At 54.0% G+C, this 23,159-nt stretch overlaps 1 protein-coding gene across 8 annotated transcripts; it reads left to right on the top strand.

Moving 5' to 3' along the window:
• Nucleotides 1-2,930: 2,930 nt before the first annotated feature.
• On the top strand, nucleotides 2,931-22,725 carry FGR (FGR proto-oncogene, Src family tyrosine kinase). Of its 8 annotated transcripts, none has more exons than XM_045476269.1 (13): nucleotides 2,931-2,987; nucleotides 11,437-11,499; nucleotides 12,456-12,688; nucleotides 13,182-13,284; nucleotides 14,102-14,200; nucleotides 17,956-18,059; nucleotides 18,306-18,455; nucleotides 19,159-19,314; nucleotides 19,400-19,579; nucleotides 20,204-20,280; nucleotides 20,527-20,680; nucleotides 21,712-21,843; nucleotides 21,954-22,725. In XM_045476269.1, the coding sequence occupies exons 3-13, from the start codon at nucleotides 12,469-12,471 to the stop codon at nucleotides 22,160-22,162; spliced, it is 1,584 nt and encodes a 527-aa protein (XP_045332225.1). In that variant the 5' UTR covers nucleotides 2,931-2,987; nucleotides 11,437-11,499; nucleotides 12,456-12,468; the 3' UTR covers nucleotides 22,163-22,725. The 8 variants fall into 8 exon arrangements, with proteins under 8 accessions (XP_045332225.1, XP_045332229.1, XP_045332221.1 ...); XM_045476273.1 differs by having other exon boundaries at nucleotides 2,973-2,987; nucleotides 12,459-12,688; XM_045476265.1 differs by lacking the exon at nucleotides 2,931-2,987 and adding an exon at nucleotides 3,341-3,529.
• Nucleotides 22,726-23,159: the final 434 nt, after the last annotated feature.

The raw sequence follows: 23,159 nt of genomic DNA, 5'->3' as shown, positions 1-23,159 counted from the left end.
TTTCAGAAATGTTTTAAAGGAAAATGTGAGGGGGGGGGGTTAGACGGATAGTGGGGGGTTTCAACAGGCCCCTCCTATGGCCTCTGGCCTCTCTGCCCCTGTGCCCACCAGTCTCCTGTGCCACATAGAGGTCAAGGACTGGAGCCTGATTCCTATTTGAGACACCAGCACCCAGCCTGGCGTAGGGTAGTCACAGGGAAGATCTGAGGTTTGATCGAATGGATGAGTGAATAATAGCAAACACTTTTATGGCCCTTACTATGTGCCAACGGCTCATTGATTTTTCCCAAGACTCCTGTAAAGTGGGGTCTACTAGTATCCCCATTTTACGGATGGTGAAACCAAAGCACGCAAAGGTAAAATAAATTGTCCAAGGTCATAGAGCTGGGAAGAGGCAGAGTTGGTCCACAAACCAGGTAGTCTGGGCCACAGTCTGTGTCCCTACCACCAGATTATTCTAAATGGATAAATGAGAGTCCTAGACTCTGTCCATCTGTCCCGAGTGATGCCAGGTATCTCTTGAGATCAGAGCCCTGATCTGGTCAAGAGAGATTCATAGGCGATAAACAATGAACTGAGAAATAAACCATTTCAGATTGTGACAACTGCCATGAAGGAGACAAACTGGGTGTCAAGGGCAAGAATAAGGGGACCCTCCCTGAATGGGGTGGTCAGAGACGGCTTCTCTGAGGAGGGTACTTCAGGTAAAAGACGGAAAGGAGCCAGTACTGTGAAAAGCAAGAAGAGTGTCCTAGGAAGAGGGAACAACACGTGAGAAGGCCCTGAAGCAAAAATTCAATGTATTCTGGCAACCGAGAAGGATCCCAGTGTAGCTGAGGAGGAAGATGGCCCAAGTGGGACTGGAGGGGTGGACAGGGACAAGGCACACAAAGCCTAGGGGGCCATGGCAAAGCATTTGAATTTTGTTATTCTTTGTTATTGTGGCATTTTATTTTATTCTTATTACTCCAAGCAAACTGGGAGGGAGGACACAGGAGAATTTTAAGCAAGGAACTTATGTGGTCCAATTGGTATTAAAAAAATTTTTTTTAATGTTTATTTATTTTTGAGAGTGAGAGAGAGACAGAGTGGGAGGGGGAGAGCAGAGAGAGAGGGAGACACGAATCCAAAGCAGGCTCCAGGCTCTGCCAGGCTCTGAGCTGTCAGCACAGAGCCCTATGAGGGGCTTGAACTCACAGACCATGAGATCATGACATGAACTGAAGATGGACGACCAACTGACTGAGCCACCCAGGTGCCCCTCCAATTTGTATTTTTAAAGCATAAACAGGGGACCTGCCTGGCTCAGTCAGTAGAGCACAGGACTCTTGATCTCAGGGTTGTGAGTTCGAGCCCCATGTTGGGTGTAGGGATTACTTAAATAAATAGACATTTATATTTAATTTTTTTAATATTTATTTTTGAGACAATGTGAGAGACAGAGTGCAAGCAGCAGAGGGGCAGACAGAGGGAGACACAGAATCTGAAGTGGGCTCCAGGCTCTGAGCGTTCAGCCCAAAGCCTGATGCGGCGCTCAAACTCACAAACCATGAGATCATCACCTGAGCCGAAGTCGGACGCTTCACCGACTGAGCCACTCAGACACTCCTAAATAAATAGACATTTAAAACACATAAAAGCATAAGCAGTTTTGCTCTTCTATTCATTTGCTTATTCAGTCATGGATTCCTGAATTTTTCATTCATTCTTTAATTCCTACCTTCACTTATTTATTTTTCCATTGGGCTTTCATTTGTTCACCTGTTAACTCCTTTGTTCCTTGATGGATTCATGCATTCCTGTGCCCGGAGAACATGTTACCCTGTGCCAGAACTACTCTAGGTGCTGGGAGCATTGATAAGAGTCAGACACTTGCCCTTGGTAGCAGGTGCTGCCAGTGGGGGTGGCAGTCAGAGAAGGCCTCCTGAGGAGCCAGAAGTGGATGGATGACAGAGGGAGCCTGATAGATTGGGAATCCCTTAGGGACAGGGACCAGTCTCATTAATCTCTGCGTTCCCTAAGCCTGGTACCTGACAGGCAATAACTAATATTTGTTTGTTTGTTTGTTTGTTAAGCGAATATGTGGACCAACAGCAAGTTAGGTAGCGTTTGCTGTTGGCTGTGAAGCTGCCCAGCCAACGTGAGACCACCGTTCCCAAGTCCCTGTGTCTCTGCCTCCTCCAGTTTCTTCCTTCCCATCGCTGCTTTCCCTTTGCTAAGAGAAAAGCATTCTTACCTACATCCCACAATCACAATGGGACGTACCTGAGCGTGTGTGCACAAGCACACTCTCACATACATACACCCACATCATTCACACACATCCCTGCTCGTACATAGAAACACATGTGCCTGCAAAACGTGTCCCAGTTGTTGATTCCAACATTGCAGTCATCGATTTCATTGCCTATAATCACTCACCCAAGCGCGCGTGCGCGCACACACACACACACACACACACACACACACACACACACACACACCTGGGCTCACACACCCTCCCTGCCTTCCCACCATATCCTGAACACACCTACTTCACCAAATGGCCCTCCCACACACATCTCCTCCCCAGAGGAGGAGGGGTTTTCCTGGTCCTTGGTTTAAGGCTGAAGAAGTTAACAATGGAGGGAGGGAGGATTGAACCTCTCCCCACCCCCCCCCCGTGTGTGTGTGTGTGTGTGTGTGTGTGCGCGCGTGTGTAGGGGTCAGGGATCCCTCCTAGTCAGAAAGGCTGGAACTGAGGGTGACACTCAAGTTTCTCTAAATCTTGGGTGTTTGGGGGAAGCTGACATTCTTCCCTCCCTCGGTGTGGCCTGAGGGCTGATTCCTCTGACAAGCAGTTTCCCAGAAGGGTCCCCGCCCTCCCCACCGCCCTACATCCCTGTGCCCCCAAGTCTCCGGCTCCTGAGATAGGCAAGTCAAGGCGATTGGATCCGCAGTGGCTCCGGTGACAGCAATCTGAAGTCAGCGGGCTGTGGAGAACTTGGGTAAAGCCTGCCTGCATTTGGTCCTCAGTTTTCCCAGCTGCAAAAGGGGGTGGGGGGTGGGCTTCAGTGATAGAGAACAGCTGCTTCTTCACCTGAACTCCAATCCGTCTAAAAGAGCAGGTGCTTCTAGGGGGTGAGGAACTTGCTCCTTTGGAGGGGCCAGTGCTAGGGGAGGCTGTGCTAGGGGGTCCGGGTCTGGGGGAGGAGCTGGGAGAGCCGAACCCCGGTAACCCGGGGGAGGCGGGAAGTGGGAGCAGGCGGGCCCGGGATTTGAGGGCCCCTCCCCCCCCTCCCCCCCCGGGCTGCCGGCTCGGGGCTGGGGCGGGCCTGTGAGTTCTCCCCGCCGCCGCCGCCGCCGCCGCAGGGCTGCAATAAGAGAAGTCCGAGGCGGCTTCCTCCTCCGGGCCCAGAGCGGGCGGCGGTCTGAGGCCGGCAGCTCCCCAGCTCCCCGCCCCCGCCCCCCACGGCGTCGGCACTCGCGGCTGCTGGGAGCCCGGCTGGTTCTCCCGGGGTCTGTCCGAGGCGGCCTCCCCTGGGACCAGGTAGGCGGCCGTCAGGTGGGGCCGGACGGGCAGCGCGGCGCCCCGCCTCCGACCCGCCCGCGCCCTGGACGGAGGGCTGCGGGAGGCAGGCTGAACTTGAGCAGAGCTGAGCGAGCCGAGGGCCAAAGGGACCTCACCCCCCTCCCAGCCCCCTGGAGAAGGACTTCAGGAGGAAAACTGAGGAGACCTGGAGAAAGAGACTGATAAAATCTGGAAGGGGGGGGGGGTGCTGAAGGAATATTGGGGAAAGCAGACCGAAGGGACCCTCTCCCCGCCCCCCCCCAAAATGGTAGGGAAAACGGAGGGAACCTGTAGAGTGAAAGTAATAGAATTTGGAAAGGGGGCTGAGTCAGGGCAGAGGGACTAAGGGGACTCTCCCAACAGGGGCTGGGGGATAAACTGAGGGGACCTTGAAAGTGAGGAACTGGGAAGAAGCTGGAGGGTCTGGAAGAGGGGAACTGGGGGTGGGGGAGGGTGCTGGGAGGACCAGGTGAGAGAGTTTGCTGGAGGAGGTCAAGGAGAACCGTTTCTGGAGAATGCACAATGTGGGGCACAATTCTGGGGGTCCAGGAAGTCCCCCTATCCCAAATCAGCAGAAGTCGAGGGTGAGGTCTGCAGCCCAGAGGGCGGGGAGGCAGCCGAAATGGCAGCCCCCTAAACTTTCCCGCCCCCGGCACTGGTGGGAGGGTCCCGGACGACTAGGGGACTCCTCCGAGGCGCTAGAGGCGTGGGTCCCGGCTTCCTGGGGAAGTCCCCGCCCTCAGCAGGGATGGGCCCCTCTGGGTGCCCCCTGCTTACCACCCACCCCCCCACCCCCCCCCCCGCAGTGGCGGTCTCGGTCCGCGTTCCCCTCGGGATCCGGGAATTGCTGGCAGCCCCGACGGAAATCCTGCTTTTGACCGCGATTGCCCGGAGGGGCTGTCTCCGTAGCAACCAGAGGGTGGAGAGGGAGAGACCAGCGCTTGGCTGCTGTTGGGCGCGTTGCCCACGCAGTCCCCTTTGGTACCCCTTCCGCCCCCATTTTGGGTCCTCAGTCAGGGGCAGGCTTCTGGACAGAGGAGTAAGGCAATGATGCTAAGTGTTCAGACATTCTGGGGTGAGGATCTGCAGTCGGGGGGAACTGAGCCAGACTGGGCTCTTGATTGCTGTCTGACTTTGGGCCAGTTACAGGGCTTCACTGGGCCTCGTTTTCCTCATTTGAATTATGGGGGGCGGGGAATGACCTCTGCCCCCACTCAGCCCCCATCCCCCCCAGCCATCCCAAATCCCCAGAATCAGGTGCAGAAAGCAGTTTTTGCACAGTGTCCTTAGAGGGTTTATGAATTATGACTGACCTAGGGGGATGCTTTCCTTCACCTTCTCGAAAGCATGGAGGGGGTACAGAAAGGCTGACAGGGTCTCCGGGAGCAGCACACAAGTGACATCTAGTAAATAAATGTTTATGGATCTGTTGAAGCCCCATACTGGGAAAGTGAGCAGGTTTGAGGTTCGGTCCCCCAACCCCTATGATGCCACACCCAGTGACCCCTGAGCCTTTAGGCATCCTTCCATCTGTGGGACCGTGGAAAAGCAGGGCTCCGTTCTCACTTTACAGGCAGGAAGATGGAGCTTCAGCAGTGAAGGACTGACAGGGCCAGCAGTAGGGATTTGAATCCAGGGCCTCTTGTCCCTGACGTGGTGAAGGAAGTAGCCAGAGCTGAGGCCTCCGTTCCCCCCCTCACTCCTACTAAATCCCCTGCAGCCCTGTGGAGAGGGGAGGGGGTGACTGGGGAATGGTGGAAGATGGTGTGGTGTTCCTGGGCTGCATGGCTGGTTCCTGCTCCCCAGTGGGCCCGAAGCTGTGAGCGAGGTGTCAGGATGTTTGTGAGTATGGTTTGGACTTTGAATGAGCGCGAGCCTGTGAGCACATGTGTGGGTGTTAGGGTGTTCTCTACAGCCACCTGGGGCTAATGTGGCAAAGGAAGTGGCCAGACCTTGGAAGGCTGGGTAGGGGGGACCTCAGAGCTGGGGAAAGAGAAGCCAGGACCCCTTGTGCACCAAGCAGACCAGCAGGCCAGCAGACCCCCTAGTTTAAGGGTGTGGGCTGGTTTAAGGTGGAACCAGGAAGGAGGCTTCCTGTCTGGAAGACTCCTATTCCCTCAGCAACCCCTGAACCACCGATGGCTCCCATCTCCCCAAAACCTTGAATCCCTAAAGACCCTTATTTTAGAAGCTGGTGGGTGACTTTTCAGCAATAGATGAGAAACTACCATTACCCACACACATGGAGAAAATTCAGCTGACACATTTAGGATCATGTGGAGTAAGCAATATGACAAAGATAGGCCCCCTCCTCCGCATCCACCCCCCCCCCCCGCCCCCTCCACCTGGTTCTACCAGGTGTTAGAGTCGGACTGAGGCATGTCTTCTTAGGCCCTGGGTGTTCAGAAGTAGGGGGTTGTTAAGGCCTCAAGAAAGGTTGGTGTGGGATGGTTAGAGGTTCAATGAGAGCCAAGGCCTCAGTGAAAAAGATGGGGGTTAGTAAGGACCCTGGAGTTCAGTGAGGGGGGGGGCAGGGCCTTGGCAGGTGAGAGACGGAAGCCTTCAGGAGGGTCAGGTCTCGGTGAGGGGATGGGGTTCAGTGGGGCCAAGGCTTGTGTCCTGCCCCTGGCTGGCCCAGAGCCCTGAAGAGTAGCCGGAACTCTTGCAGGATGGTGGTTTCCGGCTGCTGCCCAAAGTCCCAGTTCCCTCTTTCTGAAATCCCCCCCCCCCCCCCATTTGACTGAACCAGCCCAGCCCTCCCACCTCACCCTGGGAACTTCTCTTTCTTCTCCACCCTTGCCTGCTCCACCTCCATGGGCCCTGGAGGGGCTTCCTCAAGGGAAAGGAGCGGAAGTGAAAGTTCACTGAGCACCAGCTGTGCGCCTGGTGCTTTCACCGTTGATCCTCAGAAGCAACCCCATGAGGTAGAGATTTATATTCCTATTTTCTAGGCAAAGAAACTACAGCTCAGAGAGGTGAACCAACTTCCCCAATGGCTCGAGCTAGTTGTCAGGCTGTGTAGAATTCAGCTTAAATCTGTTTCCAGGTCCCACTTGGATACTTGGCAGGGGTTGGGGGGGGGGGTGGGAGGGGTGGGAGGAACAGGACATCCTGTGTCTACATCAAAGCCCTGACATGGCTTGGAGAAGTGTGGACCTCAAGAGAGGGTGGGTGGGCCCGGGGCTCCTATGTCCAGGAGTAGGGCTAGGCTGGAGGCAGGCTCCCTGCTGCGTGGCCAGCTGCCATATGGCAGGGGTGGTATGTTCAGTTGGCCAGGGGCTAGAAATATGACGTATACGAGTCAGGGACAGCATGACCTCCTGCACAGGCTCTGAAGAATGCAGCCACGGTGTGAACTCAACTCTGGACCTGAATTAATGGTCCTGGCTTTGAATCCCCTGTGTGGCTGTTTGACCTTGAGCAAGTCACTTCCCCCCCTACACACTAGAGGGGGATGAACTGATAAATGGTCTCTGGGGGGCCTTCTAGCTTTGCTGCTTGTGGTTTTCAGCCTCACTTGACCACTGCACATTGGTCAAGAGCCACATCTCTTCAAGCCTTCTGAATAACTGCACGAATGCAAAAACTGAGGCTCAGAGGGGCTTATATCATTCAACCAAGGTCCCAGAGCTAATAACATAAAGAACAGGGACGCCTGGCTTGCTCAGTCGATACAGCATGTGACTCTTGATCTGGGGGTTGTGGGTTCAAGCACCATGTTGGGCATAGAGCTTACACTGAAAAAAAAAAAAAAAGCAAAAGAACAGAGTCGGGTAAGGCCACACAGAGGGAGGTGTTGAAGGCAGGAACACCTTGGTCTAGGAATAGACCTCAGCTCTGGTACCCACAACCTGATTTTGACACAGATGTGGCTATAGACACTAACTCCTGTCGACCAGCTGTTTAAGGGGCATACTCATAAACTGACCCGAGTTCCTGCGGTGGCCAGAATGCTTGTGGCCCCTCTCTGAGCTGCTGGCTCCCTTTCTGGTGTTAGCAGGCAGCCAGTTCAGCTCTGAGAAGAGAAAAGCCTGGGTTCGGATTCTACGGCTGTGAAAATCACGACTGTCTGAGAGAACCTGGGCTTCGCCTCTCAGGGCTGTAGTGAGGACTTAGAACGTGTAGCACAGGGCCCAGCACATTGTAGGTGCTCATTAAGGGACACACATTATTGCTTCTACCAGGGCTACAAAATAGAACTGTGCCTACAGTGGAATTAGAGCCAAATTGATTGGGGTTGCATTTTAGTCTCCCTTTACTTACTGTGTAATCTTGAGGAAGTTACTAAACATCTCTGTGACTCAGTTTGCTTATCTGTAAAATGGGGGTAGTAATAAAACCTACTTCCTCAGGTAACCAAATGAGATCATGCATGGGAATTGCTTGGCACAATGCCAGGCGCTGAGTAAGTGTTTAATCAATTGGACATTTTAAAGCATAATCGTTATTAGCCAGACTTCGAGGAAGTCAAATACCCTTGGCTTTGCACCAGTTAGGATCTGCGGGAGAGTCCTAGGGGCTGTCCGTATGCAGATACCCAAGCACAGACGACCCAACCTGCTTCCTCTGCCTCTTTCCCTCTGCCTTGGAATCTTTCGTTCTCGGTCTTTCTCTTCATTCCTACCTTTCGCTTTTTCTGTCTCTGGCTCTCTGTTATCTTTCTATTTCTCATTTCTATCTCTCTTTGTCTCTTTCTTTTTCTTTCTTGCTGTCAGCCGGCTGCTGGAGCCAGCTAGGATTGGCTCTGGGGAGCTGACTGTGTGAGTCTCATCCCAGCCCAGTGTTCAGGAAGTCACCTCGGCTACTCGAAATCAGCCATGGTGGGAACATTTATACCATGGAAATCAGCAAATGCTACAAATCAGGACCTTTTTCTTTTTTCTTTTGAGAGTCAGTGTACCAGCACACTGCACTGTTTCTCTCTGTGCCTCTCTTTCTCTTTGTCTCTCTGTATCTCTCAGTCTCTGTCTCTGCCTTCTCTTTCTTGGTTTCCCCCATTTCTTTCTTTCCTCTGACAAAGCTTCCTGAGTGAGGGCACATCCAGTGTGGCCCCCTCAATGCCTTGGGCCATGCAGATGCCAAACCCTTGCCCCGCCCCCTCACCTCACTTCCCCCAAACCCCTTGGCAAACTGGTGCCCAGAGAGCCATGCCTGGCCCTGGGCTTCAGTCCCCATCGGGGAGTTCCAAGTCCTGAGAGCTGTTCCCCATCGCCTGCGCCCTTCACTGTCACGTCTTCCTCAGCCCACACAGCCCTCTGCCTCTTTCTAGAGGCTGACGGTTCCTAAACCACCCCTCCCACCCCATTCCAGTCATGCAGAATTTGGGGCTCCCATTAGGCTGATTTAAAAATGTTATGGTAGGGGGTGCCTGGGTGGCTCAGTCGGTGAAGCATCCAACTTCGGCTCAGGTCATGATCTCAATGTTCGCGAGTTCGAGCCCCACGTCGGGCTCTATGCTGACAGCTCAGAGCCTGGAGCCTGCTTCAGATTCTGTGTCTCCCTCTCTCTCTGCCCCTACCCTGCTCATGCTCTGTCTCTCTCTCTCTCTCTCTCTGTCTCAAAAATAAATAAACATTAAAAATCTTTTTTAAGTTTTCAAAAATAAAATAAAATAAAATAAAAATGTTGCGGTAGGGTGCCTGGCTGCCTCAGTCAGTGGAGCATGTGACTCTTGATTCCGGGGCTGTAAGTTTGAGCCCCCCATTGGGTGTAGAGCCTCCTTAAAAAAAAAGAATTAAACAAAATAAAAATAAAAATGTGGTAATATTTATCTGGGCATTGTCGGAAGTGGCAACCTTGTATCTATGTGGGGACCCAAGAGGTTGTGCGAATTTGTGTCTCTTACAGAGAGGCGCTCTGTGTGGGTCTGTGACTGGGGAGAGGGGTCTGCAGATCTGTGTCCCTCTGGGGGCTCCATGCATCTGTGCGTGCTTGCACGATTGGCTGTAATTATCCGTGTCTCTGACCAGGCAACGGAGAGAGGTGGTTCAGATGCTGGAGCCCAATGTCAGGATTCATCCTGTTGTGTGACCTTGGGCCCAAACTCTCTGTGCGTCGGTTGCCTTGTCGATATTAGTAGTGCCTCGTGGTGGTGTTATGAGAATAAAACGTGGGGATATACGTAAAGTGTTTAACGCGGTGGCTGGCGCATAGTGAGGGCTGTAAACTCTGGGTACGCCGTTCTTGTGGAGAGGCTGTGTGTATGGCTGTGTGCGCGTGCGTAGATGGGTGAGGGCCGGAGGTGTGTGTACGTGGGGAGGTGGGTATCCTCGAAGAGGTATGTGTGGAGAAGAGCTCAGAGTCTCTGTGAGGTGCTGTGTGTAGGCGAGGTAATGTGCGCGTCCAAGAATGTGTCAGGAGGGCTGTGTGAATCTGGGCGTAGGCCCCGTGTGCCATTTGAGACGTGTGTGTGTCTTCCTGTGAGAAGACCTCCATTCTCACCGTGCAACCTTTGTCTTCATCTTGTCCCCATCTGTCCCCTCAGTGCCTGAAATCCTTTCCCTCCCCGGGCCCTGGGTGGCCTCCCCCTCTACCTGTATTCTCTCCCCGGCCCTGAGCAGCCTTCAGTGTCCTGGGGCCTTTCAGACACAGTGGTTGCGCCCCAGGGGAGGGGTCCCGAGGTGAAGATCCGCAGCAATGGCCTAGTGAGCACGGGCTATTTTAGGGCTCTTACCACAGCCCGCCTTCGCAGTTCACCAGATGGGTGTCCCTCCCCTACACACACAGGAGAACAGTTACGGTGAAGAGTGAGAGGTGCTGGTAGGTCTAGAGTGGGGGTCGGGGCACTGATGTGACAGAGCCATCGGCTGGGCAGCTGGATCTGGTGGAGCCAGGAAGCCTTCCTGGAAGAGGTGAGTGTGCTCAGTAGGAGGGGCAGGATCCAGAGAGAAGAGGAGGAGGCTATCCATAAGGGAACTGGACTTAGGGGTCAAGAAAGGCAAGATGAGGGCACCCGTCACGAAGGTCCTCAGCCCCTCTGGGAGAAATCAGGGTTCACTGGGTTGGCCCCACCCTACAACTGTCCATTCCTCTCACATCTTAGGAAACCGAGCCCTCTCCCCAGCAGTTCCTCTCTAAGTGTTGCAATGGCAGAGTTTCTGGCGGGGCGTGGGGAGCCCTTGCTCAATGATCTGCCTGCCCTGTTGCTCAGAGGACATCGCTATCGGGAAAGCCTTGGCTTGTTTAGGGGCTCCCCAAGGGATCCTGGTGGCCCTGGCTTCTGACCTGGGCCTTTTTAGACGTGGGGGTAGGAACCAGCTCTGGAGGTAGGTGTCCCCCTTCAGTCTGCCACCAGACGTAACCCTGGGGCTGCTGGGGGTTTACGGAGCCTGGGGTGGGCGCGGGGGCATCGTGCAGAGGAAGGGCCAGGGACTGGGGGCCTATGAGTGAGAGAGCACCGCTCGGTAGAAATCCAATGAGAGGGACCAGTCTAACGCAAAAATATGAGCATCTGACTCCGAGTCTGTCAACCCGAGAGGCAGCCTGTGTGCCTTTGCGCGTGTGCGCGCGCGTGTGTGTGTCCACGCGCGAGAGCTTGGGCTCCTGTGAGAGCTGGTTCGTGTGAGTGTGTTGGTGTTGGCGGGCACGCCCACGCAAGTGTGTGCGGTGGGTGTTGGTGTGTGACTCTGTGCCGGGGCGTGTTACTGTCCGTGTTGGTGAGCCGGTGTGTCAGGTGGATGTGAGTGTGAGAGAGTTGGTGTGGGTGATGTGTCCTGCGTGAGGGTGGATGTGTCAGCTTGCCAGGGGCGGCAGGAAGGAAAATGAAGGCAGAAGTCATGCCGGGACAGAGCCCAGGCCTGGCTTCCCGAAGAGGGCAAATCTGGCAGCTGGCTCGCAGGAACCTTGGCCGAGCCTCCGTCTTCCACGTCCTTCTCTCTCGCCCTCAGGTCTCTGGCCCCTCCCGAGGACCATGCCGCAGCCCCACTGACCCAGGAGTAGGGGCCTGAGGGGTGAGTGGGGAGAGCGGGGACTGAGGGCTTTCAGGGTCAGGAAAAGGGGTGGGTGGCCTTCCCGAGCCCCACAACCCATCACAGCCCCCTCCTCCTACGTGGGCCCTGTTGCTAGGTAACAGATGGGGGAACCATAAAGAGGCAGCCTGAGAGGCCAGAGGCTGGACCCACAACAGGAAATGGCCTTGATCCCCCTCCGCAGGGAATCTCCAGGTGCAGACACACAGAGCCCTCACACACGCTCACACGCAAATACGCCTCGATATGTAGACATGCACATACGCAGAGGGAGACACACATATACACCCAGAGACATCCAGACGTACTTACACACACGGACACACACACACACACACAGGCATATATGCTCCCACACAGGGCTCTACACCTGGTCATGACACACAGACCACATGCATGCACGGAGAGATACACACACACGCACACGCACACACTTGCACAGAAGCACGTACATACGTGTGCAAGTGATGAGACATGAACACACCCGGAGCCATCACATGCACAGACACGCGCCCATACTCATACCCGCACAGACACACAAACACTCACAAGAGGCTGCACAAACACATATAGACACACACCCACAAATGTGTGTAGTCACAAATACTTAGAGACGCACAAAAGACGCGCATGCACCAACACTCTGAAGAGTGTCACAAAACCACAACACGTTGATGGAACAGGAGGCAAAAATATATGAACCAACCCAGCAGCGTCCCAAAGCAGCGCATTGAGGGTATACATTCTCTCTCTGAACAAAGCAGCGGGGAGATAGACCCAAAGGTAGCCCTGCCCCACCTTCACCCCTCACTAGGGGGGGACCCGGAGAGGGGAAACTGCATGCCTGCGTGAGTGTGCGTGTGCACGGGTGCAAGCGTGTGTGCATAGGGCAGCACGTCCGGCAGGGGCCCCAGAGTGAGGCATGCCCCATTCTGTAGCAGGGCACCTGGAATGGGCTGTGTGTTCTGCAAGAAGTTGGAGCCGGGGACCAAGGAGGATGTTGGCCTGCAAGGGGACTTCAGGGGCAGTGGGGCTGTGGACCACTATGGCCCTGACCCTACTCAGGCCCGGCCTGTGTCCTCCTTTGTCCATATCCCCAACTACAACAACTTCCCCACTCAGTCCACCAGCACCCCCTTCCTCGATGGGGGCGTCATCAGGGGCATCTCAGGTGAGTCCGGTGGGTGGGAAGCAGGCACTGCCTGGATCCTGGGAAAACCTGGGGGAAAGGGAGACGTCTTTAGGAGCCTCCAGTGTGACGTGGGAAACACGGCCCGGCTTTCAGAGCACAGTCTGAGAGGCAGAGTGTACAGGCCTACCTTCAGAAACCCAGTTTCAAGGGTAGACATAGCTCTGTTCCCATCTGAGAGAGGGACCCTGATGACGGACCCAAGTGGGAAGTCTTGGCGGGGAAGAGGAGTGGGTGACTTGGGAACTCCCCAGGGCGGGTGGGATGGGCTTGAGGGCATGTGTCCTGAATCCACGTGGAGCCAAGCTGTGAGGCCCAAATCAGAAATCCACTGGACTCCAAAGGCCTTTGGGAACCAGTCACTGCAGCAGTGGGGAGGCATAGAGCCTGTGTGAGGAACAGGATTCTGGGGGTGCAGTCACCTTGGAGTCCCCTGTCCCATGCCCTACTCTGCTGAGTAGCCCTGACTCTGCAGGGGCTGGGGTGACCCTGTTCACCGCTCTGTATGACTATGAGGCCCGGACAGAGGATGACCTCACCTTCACCAAGGGTGAGAAGTTCCACATCCTGAATAACACGTAAGTAACCAGGTCCCCCAGCTCAGGACATGGCCTGGGCTGGGAACACGACCCGGATAAGAATCCTACCTGGTCCCTCAGAAAGCTCCAGCCTAGTTGGGGACACAGATACATGACAATAACAACTCTGAGTAATTGCTGCTATGTAGGGGGAGCATGGGAACATTGGGGCACAGAAAGAACACTATATGTGGTCTCCAGGATAGTAGTGATCAGGGCAGGCTTCCTGGAGGAGGTGATTGCTAAGGTGAGACTAGAAAAAATGAATAGATGTTGAGGGAAGAGGTGAGAAAAGAGGAAGAGAGAGTGAGAGAGAGTGAGAATCCGTGATGACTTCTGGAAACCACCCGGTGGTTCAGTCTAGGTGGATTATAAAGTACGAGGTGTAGAATGGAGAGAGCAGAAGCTAGAGAAGTGGGTGGAAACAGATTCTGCAGTGCTTTTTAAGCCATGTTGAAGAATCTGGATTTTATCCAGAAGGAAATATGCAGTCATTGGGGGTGGTTGAGGATTTTTCAGTGGGTAAGTGACCGAATTAGCTGTCCACTGCCTACCCAAACCCCAGCCCAGCTGAGGAGCCAGAGGAGAATGCCAGGAGTCCTACGTGTCCCCAGACATGTTGCTTCTGTAGGGAGAAGTCTCTGGGGCAGCTGCAGTGGCTGAGGGCAGAGCAGACAAAAGCCCTGGGGTGCGTGTGTGTCCACAGTGAGGGGCTGGCAGGGCTAGTCTCCACCTGACCTTTTGCACGGCCCTGCCTGGCCCCAGGGTGCTCCAGGGGGCCGGGTTGCCACTGACAGCCTGTGTCCTGTGCCTGCAGTGAGGGTGACTGGTGGGAAGCTCGGTCTCTCAGCTCTGGACAAACTGGCTACATTCCCAGCAACTACGTGGCCCCTGTGGACTCCATCCAGGCTGAAGAGTGAGTAGGGTGTGTGTGTGTGGGGGGGGGGGTGGCTATCCCTATGGACAGGACAGGACCCTGGAGTCCAAGGCCACCTCTGAGTCACAGCCCCACTCTGAGCCTATCTTCTTATTTACAATTCTGTGAGGTCATTTTGTGAATAAGAGAACAGTGATGATAATGACAGTAAACAATATTTATGTAGCACGTACCATGTTCTGGGCCCTCGTCAAAGTGCTTTCTGTCTATTAACAGAGTTAGGAACTAATCTTATCCTGTTTTATGAATGAGGCAAGTGAGGCACAGAGAAATCAAATATCCTGCCCAAGTTCACATGGCTAGTAAGTAGGTGGAGTTGGTATTTGAACCCAGATAGTCTGACTGCATTTGCTAAGCATTCTCCATGTTGACTTTCCGTGATAACAACAGGACACGCGCTTTAAAAAATTGTAAAACGCTGAACAATTGCAAGGGGACACTACTTAGAATTAATTCTGTTAAGGAGGCAGGGGAGTATCATTCATGGTGTACCATTATAACCCGAGATGTGATGACAGGTGCTTTACCGACCTTGAGGCATTTAATTCTCACAAGTACACATTTGATATTATTATTGTCCCCATTTTACAGATGAGAAAACTGAGGCTCATAAAAACTTTTTATCTATGTGCACCTATATATACATATATGGGAAAGGAAAAGATTGGAGAGACCAGGACTTGGTGACTAATTTGGCATTGGGTGATGGGGAATGGGAAGAATCAAGGATGGCCCAAAGTCTTCTTGAGGAACCGAGTGGGTGAGGGTGCCATTTGCTAAAGTGGGGAACATGGGAGCGGGTATAGGTACCTGGGTTCTGGGGGTGGGGGACTCGTTGGGGTGAGATTCGTAGAGAGGAACAGCCAGGTGGAGGACCCTGCCAGGAATTGGATTAGGCTGTGCTTTGTAGGAGAGGGCCCCCGCCCAGGCCAAGCCAGGCTGCTGAATTAGCCCAGAGGGAGGGGTATCTTTTCCTAGTTGGCATTAAGGCTCTTCGTTTGCTGTGGCCCTTGCAGAGGCACATCTGGGCCGGGGTGGGAATCTGGGGCTCTTCAGGATGGAGGTGACCATTAAAGCTGCATAGGAGGGTGAAGGAAGAGACGGAGAGTGGGAAAGAGGTTGGCCCTGGGACCCAACTTTGGAGAAAGCTGCCTTAAAGGAGAAGTTGCTGTTGGAAAACCAGGCCAAGCCAAGTCAGAACAGCCAAGAGGGTGGAGGAAAGATTGCAGGAAACAAGAAAGGGAGTGTCAGAGGCTGCCACTGGGTTTGGCAATGGGGGTGACCTTGGTGAGGGATCTCTCTGTGTGAAGAGGGGGGCGAAGGCCAGACAGCAGGGCCTGGTAGGGAGTAGGAGGTGAGGAAGCAGAGACCCAAGTGTGAAGTGCTTTATCAAGTGAAGGGGAGGTGAGAGATATAACAGAATGTTGATGGCAAGTTAGGGCTTAGAACAGTTTTGGGGGGAAGGAAGAAACATGGGCATATGTAGAGGTTGGTGGGATGGAGAGGCTTCACGTGGGGGCTGGCTGGTAGGGGAGAGATGTCTCTGTGCAGAGGGGAGTAGATGGGGCCCAGAGCTCGGGGAGCAGTGAGGCCTTCATCTGGGCGAAGTGGTAGGAGTGATGGAGGACAGAACGGGTGATGATGCAGAAGGTAGGAGGTTTGGGGGGGTTCATGCTTGTGTCCACACCCTCAAAGCAGTGTCACGAAGCTCTGAGCTCACTCACTACAGTGTCATGGTTAAGAGCGGTGCTGTGGTTAAGAGTGCAGGCTCTTGAGCAGACAGCTTGGGTTCCTATTCTGGCAACACAGCTGAAGAGCGTGTGGCCTTGGGTGAGTTGCTTAACCACTAGGTATCTCAATTTCCTCATCTGTCTAATGGGGAGGGGGTGTAACAAAAGTACCTACCTCATAATGTTATAAGAATTAAATGGGGGAGCCTGGGTGGCTCAGTCAGTTAAGCATCCAGCTCTTGGTTTCGGCTCAGGTCATGATCCCACAGTTCGTGGGTTCGAGTCCCACGTCAGGCCCTGTGCTGACAGCTGAGAGCCTGGAGCCTGCTTCGGATTCAGTGTCTCCCTCTCTCTCTGCCCCTCCCCTGCTCGCACTCTGTCTCTCTCACTCTCTCTCAAAAATAAAATAAACATTTTTTAAAAACTGCAGTTTGGGGTGTGTCCGGGTGGCTCAGTCGGTTAAGCTTCCAGCTCTTGACTTCATGATCTCAAGGTTCATGGGTTCAAGTCCTATGTCAGGTTCTGCACTGACAGCGCAGAACCTGCTTGGGATTCTGTCTCCTCTCTCTGCCCCTCCCCCACTTGTGTGCTCTGTTTAGTTTTTTCTCTCTCAAAATAAAGTTTAAAATTTTCTTTCAAATTGTTTATTTTTGACACAGAGAGACGGGGAGAGAGAGAGGAGGGGGAAGGGGGGTGAGGACAGAGGATGCGAAGCAGGCTCTAAACTGACAGGAGCAAGCCCAATGTAGGGCTTGAACTCATGAGCTGTGAGATCATGACTTGAGCTGAAGTCAGACACTCAACTGACTGAGCCACCCAGGTGCCCCCGCCAATTTTTTTTTTTTTTTAAGCTATCATTTGGTCCCAGGAAGAATATCCAAGAGAGAGCAGGAATGCTTGGGCCTGAGGTTGAAGTTGAGACTTAGAAGAACATCCAAATTTAAAATATTTTTATTTTGTTTTTGCATTTTTATTTATTTTTGATAGGCAGAGAGAGACAGAGCACAAGTGGGGGAGGGGCAGAGAGAGAGAGAGGGAGACACAGAATCGGAAGCAGGCTCCAGGCTCCGAGCTGTCTGTCAGCACAGAGCCCGACGCGGGGCTCGAACTCACAAACCATGAGATCATGACCTGAGCCAAAGTCGATGCTTAACCGACTGAGCCACCCAGGTGCCCCAAGAATATCCAAATTTAAGAATGTGGAGGAAAAGCAGCAGTCAGAGCCAGACAGGAGCAGTCAGAAAGAGGGGAAGAAAAGCAGGAGTGGCTGTCGTGTGGAAGTCACAGGAGGAAAGGGTTTGGGGGTAGGGAGGAGTGTGGGAAGAAGGATCTGAGAGATTGCCTGGGTAGTGAGAAAAGAACTAGGCTGGGCAGGTAGACTTATCAGCCAGTCCTATGGGCAGATCACTTCCTCTCTCTGAGCCTCAAGTTCCTCATCTGCAAAATGAGCCCCTAGAGGATCAGTAGTGAGATACATTAAGGGACTGGTGGCACCCTGATGAGGTCACGGACGACTGGGGTCCTCGTGAGTTTTTTTTTTAATTTTTTTTTCAACGTTTATTTATTTTTGGGACAGAGAGAGACAGAGCATGAACGGGGGAGGGGCAGAGAGAGAGGGAAACACAGAATCGGAAACAGGCTCCAGGCTCTGAGCCATCAGCCCAGAGCCCGACGCGGGGCTCGAACTCACGGACAGCGAGATCGTGACCTGGTTGAAGTCGGACGCTTAACCGACTGCGCCACCCAGGCGCCCCCTCGCGATTTTAGTTGAAGGGAAACCCAGAGAATGAGGAGAAGCCTAACCTTTATTGGGCACTCCTGTGAGCCAAGAATTCTACATTCCTGTCTCCATGCTCCTCATGACCAGGCTGCAAAGCAGGTGTATGAGCCCCGTTTCATGGGTGAGGAGCTGGAATCTTGGCTCCTGAGGTGGCTTTTCCCCACAGGAGGCCGAGTTGGGGGTTGAACTGGGTGGATCTGCCTCTTTCTGGCCCTTCCCAACAGGTGGTACTTTGGAAAGATCGGGAGGAAGGATGCGGAGAGGCAGCTGCTCTCCCCGGGGAACGCCCGGGGGGCCTTCCTCGTTCGTGAGAGTGAGACTACCAAAGGTAGGGTCCTGGGAAGGGGCAACTGGGAAGCCGGGCTATTATGGTGGGGCTAGGAGAAGTGGCGAGGGGCTGGGCTCAAGGCCCAGGGCCCAGACTGGGACAGGGATGGGGGGGCAGAGATAAGACTGGGACCGGGTTCAAGGGATGTGGCCATCCACATTCCCAGTCCTCAGGCATTTGAGCCTCTCAGGCTCCCGGATCAGGAGTGGGGAGGAGAGCAGGCTTGAAGGTGACCCTTTCCCACAGGTGCCTACTCCCTGTCCATCCGAGATTGGGACGAGGCCAGAGGCGACCATGTGAAGCATTACAAAATCCGCAAGCTGGACACGGGTGGCTATTACATCACCACACGGGCCCAGTTCAACTCAGTGCAGGAGCTGGTGCAGCACTACGTTGGTGAGACTGGCCCTCAGGGCTGGTGTGTGCTTCGGATCCCTGAACCAACCCGCTGAGAATTAGGCCCAGAGAAGGAAAGGGGCTCCCAAAGCAGTAGTGCCTGGGGTAGAACTGGAACCCCAGTTTCTGGGTTTCCAGCCCAGGATCCTGCTCTGTAGGATTCCAGAGGAAACAGGGGTGAGGCTGTCCACGTCCAAAGGGTGCCCCCTAATGTCCGAGCTGGGTAGGAGGCTGAACAGGCCTGACTTGCAGGATGGGCTGATGGGTTGAGAAGAAGCTGGGAATCAATGCTCAGGTTTCTGCTTTGGTTGATTAGGCCAAAGATGAGGTCCATGGAAGGGTGAAGGCCTCATGTCCACATCTTTGTCTGGAATCCCTGACTCCATTTCTACCTGTTAGAATCCCACCTTAACCTTGGAGGCCCAGCTGGAGGCCACCTCCTATGGGAAGGACACCCCCACCCCCACCCCGTCCCTGCAGGGATCATCTCTCCCTCTTGGTGCCACCTCCTTCCTTGGACAGGAACGTGTTCACCTACTCAGTGGGTCAGGTTGTCTTCTGCCCCAGCCTGTGACCTCACCTGTGGCCTAGTTCCTTTCCACTGATCTCAGAGGGGGTTGGGGGGAGCCTGGGATGGGGTGAGGAATGTGTGGGGCATCCTGGCCTGCCTGTGACCTTCAACACCCCCCACCCCACTCCTCAGAGGTGAACGATGGGCTATGCCACCTGCTCACAGCGGCCTGCACCACCATGAAGCCGCAGACAATGGGCCTGGCCAAGGACGCCTGGGAGATCAGCCGCAGCTCCATCACGCTCCAGCGCCGGCTAGGCACCGGCTGCTTCGGAGACGTGTGGCTGGGTACGCAGGTCCCGAGGTCCCGGGGGCTGGGCCAGGGCTTGGGATGTCGGCGAGCCGGTGCTGACGAACCGCGGCCACCTGGCAGGCATGTGGAATGGCAGCACGAAGGTGGCGGTGAAGACGCTGAAGCCGGGAACCATGTCCCCGAAGGCCTTCCTGGAGGAGGCGCAGATCATGAAGCTGCTGCGGCACGACAAGCTGGTGCAGCTGTACGCCGTGGTGTCGGAGGAGCCCATCTACATCGTGACAGAGTTCATGTGCCACGGTGAGGGGCAGGGTCAGGAGGCGGAGTCTGGGAGGGCGGGATTTGGGAGGAAGTTCAAATAGGGATCTCTAGGGGAGGGTCCTGAGTGGCGATCTGTGACGCGACGGGACAGGGGACTCGGTAGAGTCAGAGAGCGATGCCGGGATGGGTGAAACCCCGTGAGTGCTGGTAGTGGGGCGGGGCCAAGGTAGACTGGCCGGGGCTGAGGCTAGGTCTGGGGGGGTGGAGCCTCGGCCGCGGGGGGGGGGGGGGGGGGGGGGAGGGAAGGGGGGCGGGGAGTGTCAGCTGGTGGGTGGGGCTTGGGCAAGTAAAGACTGAATCTGTGAAGAGGCGGGATCTGGGGCGGAGTCTGAGTGGGACGTGTCTAGGGGTTCGGAGGAGGACGAGAAATGAGCTGTAGGCAGAGTCCAGGTGTCTGTGGGACCTGGGCCTGGGTGAGACCTATGAGGGATTGAGGCACCTGGCAGGATCCTGGGTGGGGACGGATCTAAGTGAGAGGGCTGGGAACCGGGCGGGGCCAAGCGCCGTGAGAAGGGATCTGGACAGGGGCGGGGCCAAGCGAGAGAAGGCTGGGCTGGAACCCGCAGTAGTCTTGCAGCTGATTTTCTGAGTTCCTTTCCTCAGGTAGCTTGCTGGAGTTCCTCAAGGACCGGGAGGGCCAGGATTTGACCCTGCCCCAGTTGGTGGACATGGCAGCCCAGGTAAGAGGCAGCAGCCTTTATCTCAGACTCCACCCCTATTAATTCTCCACAAATCTTTGTGCCCTCGAGCACCTACCCTATCCCTGGAAGTACAGCCCCATCCACGGGATCGTCTGTGCGACCTGAGGCAGAGCACTGCCCATCTCTGAGCCTCAGTGTCCTCATCTGGAAAGTGGGTTTTTCAAATGATCTCTCACACAAGCCACACACAAATGTTCCCTTCTATCCATACCTTGCCCCCCCTAGGTAGCTGAGGGCATGGCCTACATGGAGCGCATGAACTATATCCACCGCGACCTGAGGGCAGCCAACATCCTTGTTGGGGAACGGCTGGTGTGCAAGATCGCTGACTTCGGGCTGGCCCGTCTCATTGAGGATAATGAGTACAACCCCCGGCAAGGTGGCCTGTCTCTCCTTACCTTCCAAGAACTCCCTACTATACCGAGGGGCTGCCGCAAGGCCCCACATACACAGGGATTCCCCTCACTCCCAGACTATCCCGGGTACTGCCATCCTGATGTAGTATAAGAGGCAACTCTTGATTGAGTTCAAATCCCAGCTCCTCTACTTACCAGACGAGTGGCCTTGGGCAAGTCACCTAACCTCTGTGAGCTGTTTTTTCTCATCTATAAAATGAAAATATCCAGACAACAGTAAGCCAGCAGATATACACCAGGCACTGCCATAATTCTCAAGTGAAAGGCAATAGAGTGGAACGATAGGAACTTTGTAACTAGAATGCCCAGGAACGAATCCTAGCCACTTGTAAGCTATGTGATCTGGGCAAGTTACTTAACTACTCAGTGCCTCCTTTTCCAAATCTGTACAATGTGGATAATAATAGTATCTACGTCATAGGTTTTTTGGTGAGGGTTCAGTGAGTTAATGCATGTAAATCACTTTAAAACAGTGCGTGGCAGGGGGGCCTGGCTGGTTCAGATGGAAGAACATGTGACTGTTAATTTCGGGGTCATGAGTTTGAGCCCCATGTTGGATGTAGAGATTACTTAAATAAATAAAAACTTTAAAACAAAACAAAACAAAACAAACAAAACAGCACGGGCATGTAGTAAAGGCCATACAAGTGTTGGCTGTTAGTATTAAGAGAATTATTACAATGTTTGTGAAGTACCCAATACTATACTAGATACATAGTAAGTGCTGGCTACATACCAGGTCCTTTCTGTAATGCTCAGAGACCTCTCTATTTAGGGCCCCCAATCCTAAACACAACATTCTCTCTCTCTCTCTCTTTAAAGTTTATTTAAACAATCTCTTCAACCAACGTGGGGCTCAAACTCATGACCCCGAGATCAAAAGTCGTCTGTTCTTCCAACTGAGCCAGCCAGGCACCCCTGCACACCATTCTCTTAATTCAGCTGTTCCCAGGGACCCCCTCAATAACTTTCCCTTCTCTCCCAATCTCTCCAGGGGCCAAGTTCCCTATCAAGTGGACAGCCCCAGAGGCTGCTCTCTTTGGCAGATTCACCATCAAGTCAGATGTGTGGTCCTTTGGGATCCTGCTCACTGAACTCATCAGCAAGGGCCGAGTTCCCTACCCAGGTTTGCTGGGGTGGGGAGGTGGAAGGGTGGGTGGTCATGGGAAGGGCTTCCTCCCGGTTGCCTCTTCCGGAGGGGCTAGATCCCCTGACTGACAGAGCCCCACCCTGCAGGCATGAATAACCGGGAAGTGTTGGAACAGGTGGAGCATGGGTACCACATGCCATGCCCTCCGGGCTGCCCAGCGTCCCTGTACGAGGCCATGGAGCAGACCTGGCGTCTGGACCCAGAGGAGAGGCCTACCTTCGAGTACCTGCAGTCCTTCCTTGAGGACTACTTCACCTCCACAGAACCCCAGTACCAGCCTGGGGATCAGACATAACCTGTTTGAGCATCAGTCACCTTTCTAGGGTACCCACCAATCCCTTCCAATCCCCAGGGCTCCGGTCCCAAAGCCCCAGGCTTAGAACCCTACAGGGTCCTAGCAGGTCAGAGCAACCTGCTTGCTCTGACACCATCGAGGCCAATCCACTCATTTTAAAGGTGGGGTAAATCGAGGCTTGGAGATCATCCCTCACTCTGGCCCCAAGCACTGTTTCTCCCCTTCCTACTTAGACCCCTACCTCTCAACTCTCTTCCCACCTCTCCTCTAACAGAAATGCTTAGACTTAGTCTAGTTATTTATAAAACTGTATATCCTGTCCCTCATTTTCCTCCTATCCCTGTTTTTTTACCCTGTCATCCCACCCTGAATTCACCTCCAACTCAATTCTCTTGTGTCTGTATTTTGCAAAGACAGGGAAAGTCTTTCCTGCTGGGTGGACACTGTAGTCCGGGACCGGGGTCCAAGCCCAGGGTGAGGGAGAGGCTTGCTGAGGGCTCACCACCTCTCTGAATCATGTGTGTGTTTATTGATTTTGTAAATAAGAAAAGTGATAATATGAATCCTTGAGCCATGAAAATCCCTTCTGTTAGGGTAAATGGTGGCCAGAGGAAGGTGAGTGTGACTGCTTTGGCTGCTGGGAGGAGGGGAAGGCGAGAGAGTGCCCTAACGCCTACTAAACACAAGGAACTCAAAGTGTGTTTTAGGATACCCAAAAGTCCTGATGTTTGTCCCCATGTGAATTTAGGACACGTTGAGAGATGGATAACAGAAGATAGGCAACTGGAGATCAAAATGTCCCCTTCATTACTGAAGTGGCTTTCCATCTGTGTGCCGTGGGTTTGCTAATTCTTTACTTGATTTCAGCAGATACACCATTCGTCACAGGCACAAGAGCAGAACCTTAGGCCTCCTCTGACAGGGGCGATGGGGAAGACAGTGGACTCTCTGCAGCTCCCCCAAAAAGGCACAGAAGGGAGGGGAAGGGAGAGGTCTG

Source organism: Leopardus geoffroyi, chromosome C1 (assembly GCF_018350155.1).
Source record: "Leopardus geoffroyi isolate Oge1 chromosome C1, O.geoffroyi_Oge1_pat1.0, whole genome shotgun sequence".
In the NCBI taxonomy this organism is placed as follows: Eukaryota; Metazoa; Chordata; class Mammalia; order Carnivora; family Felidae; genus Leopardus; species Leopardus geoffroyi.
This window is presented reverse-complemented; position numbering and strand designations above follow the sequence as displayed.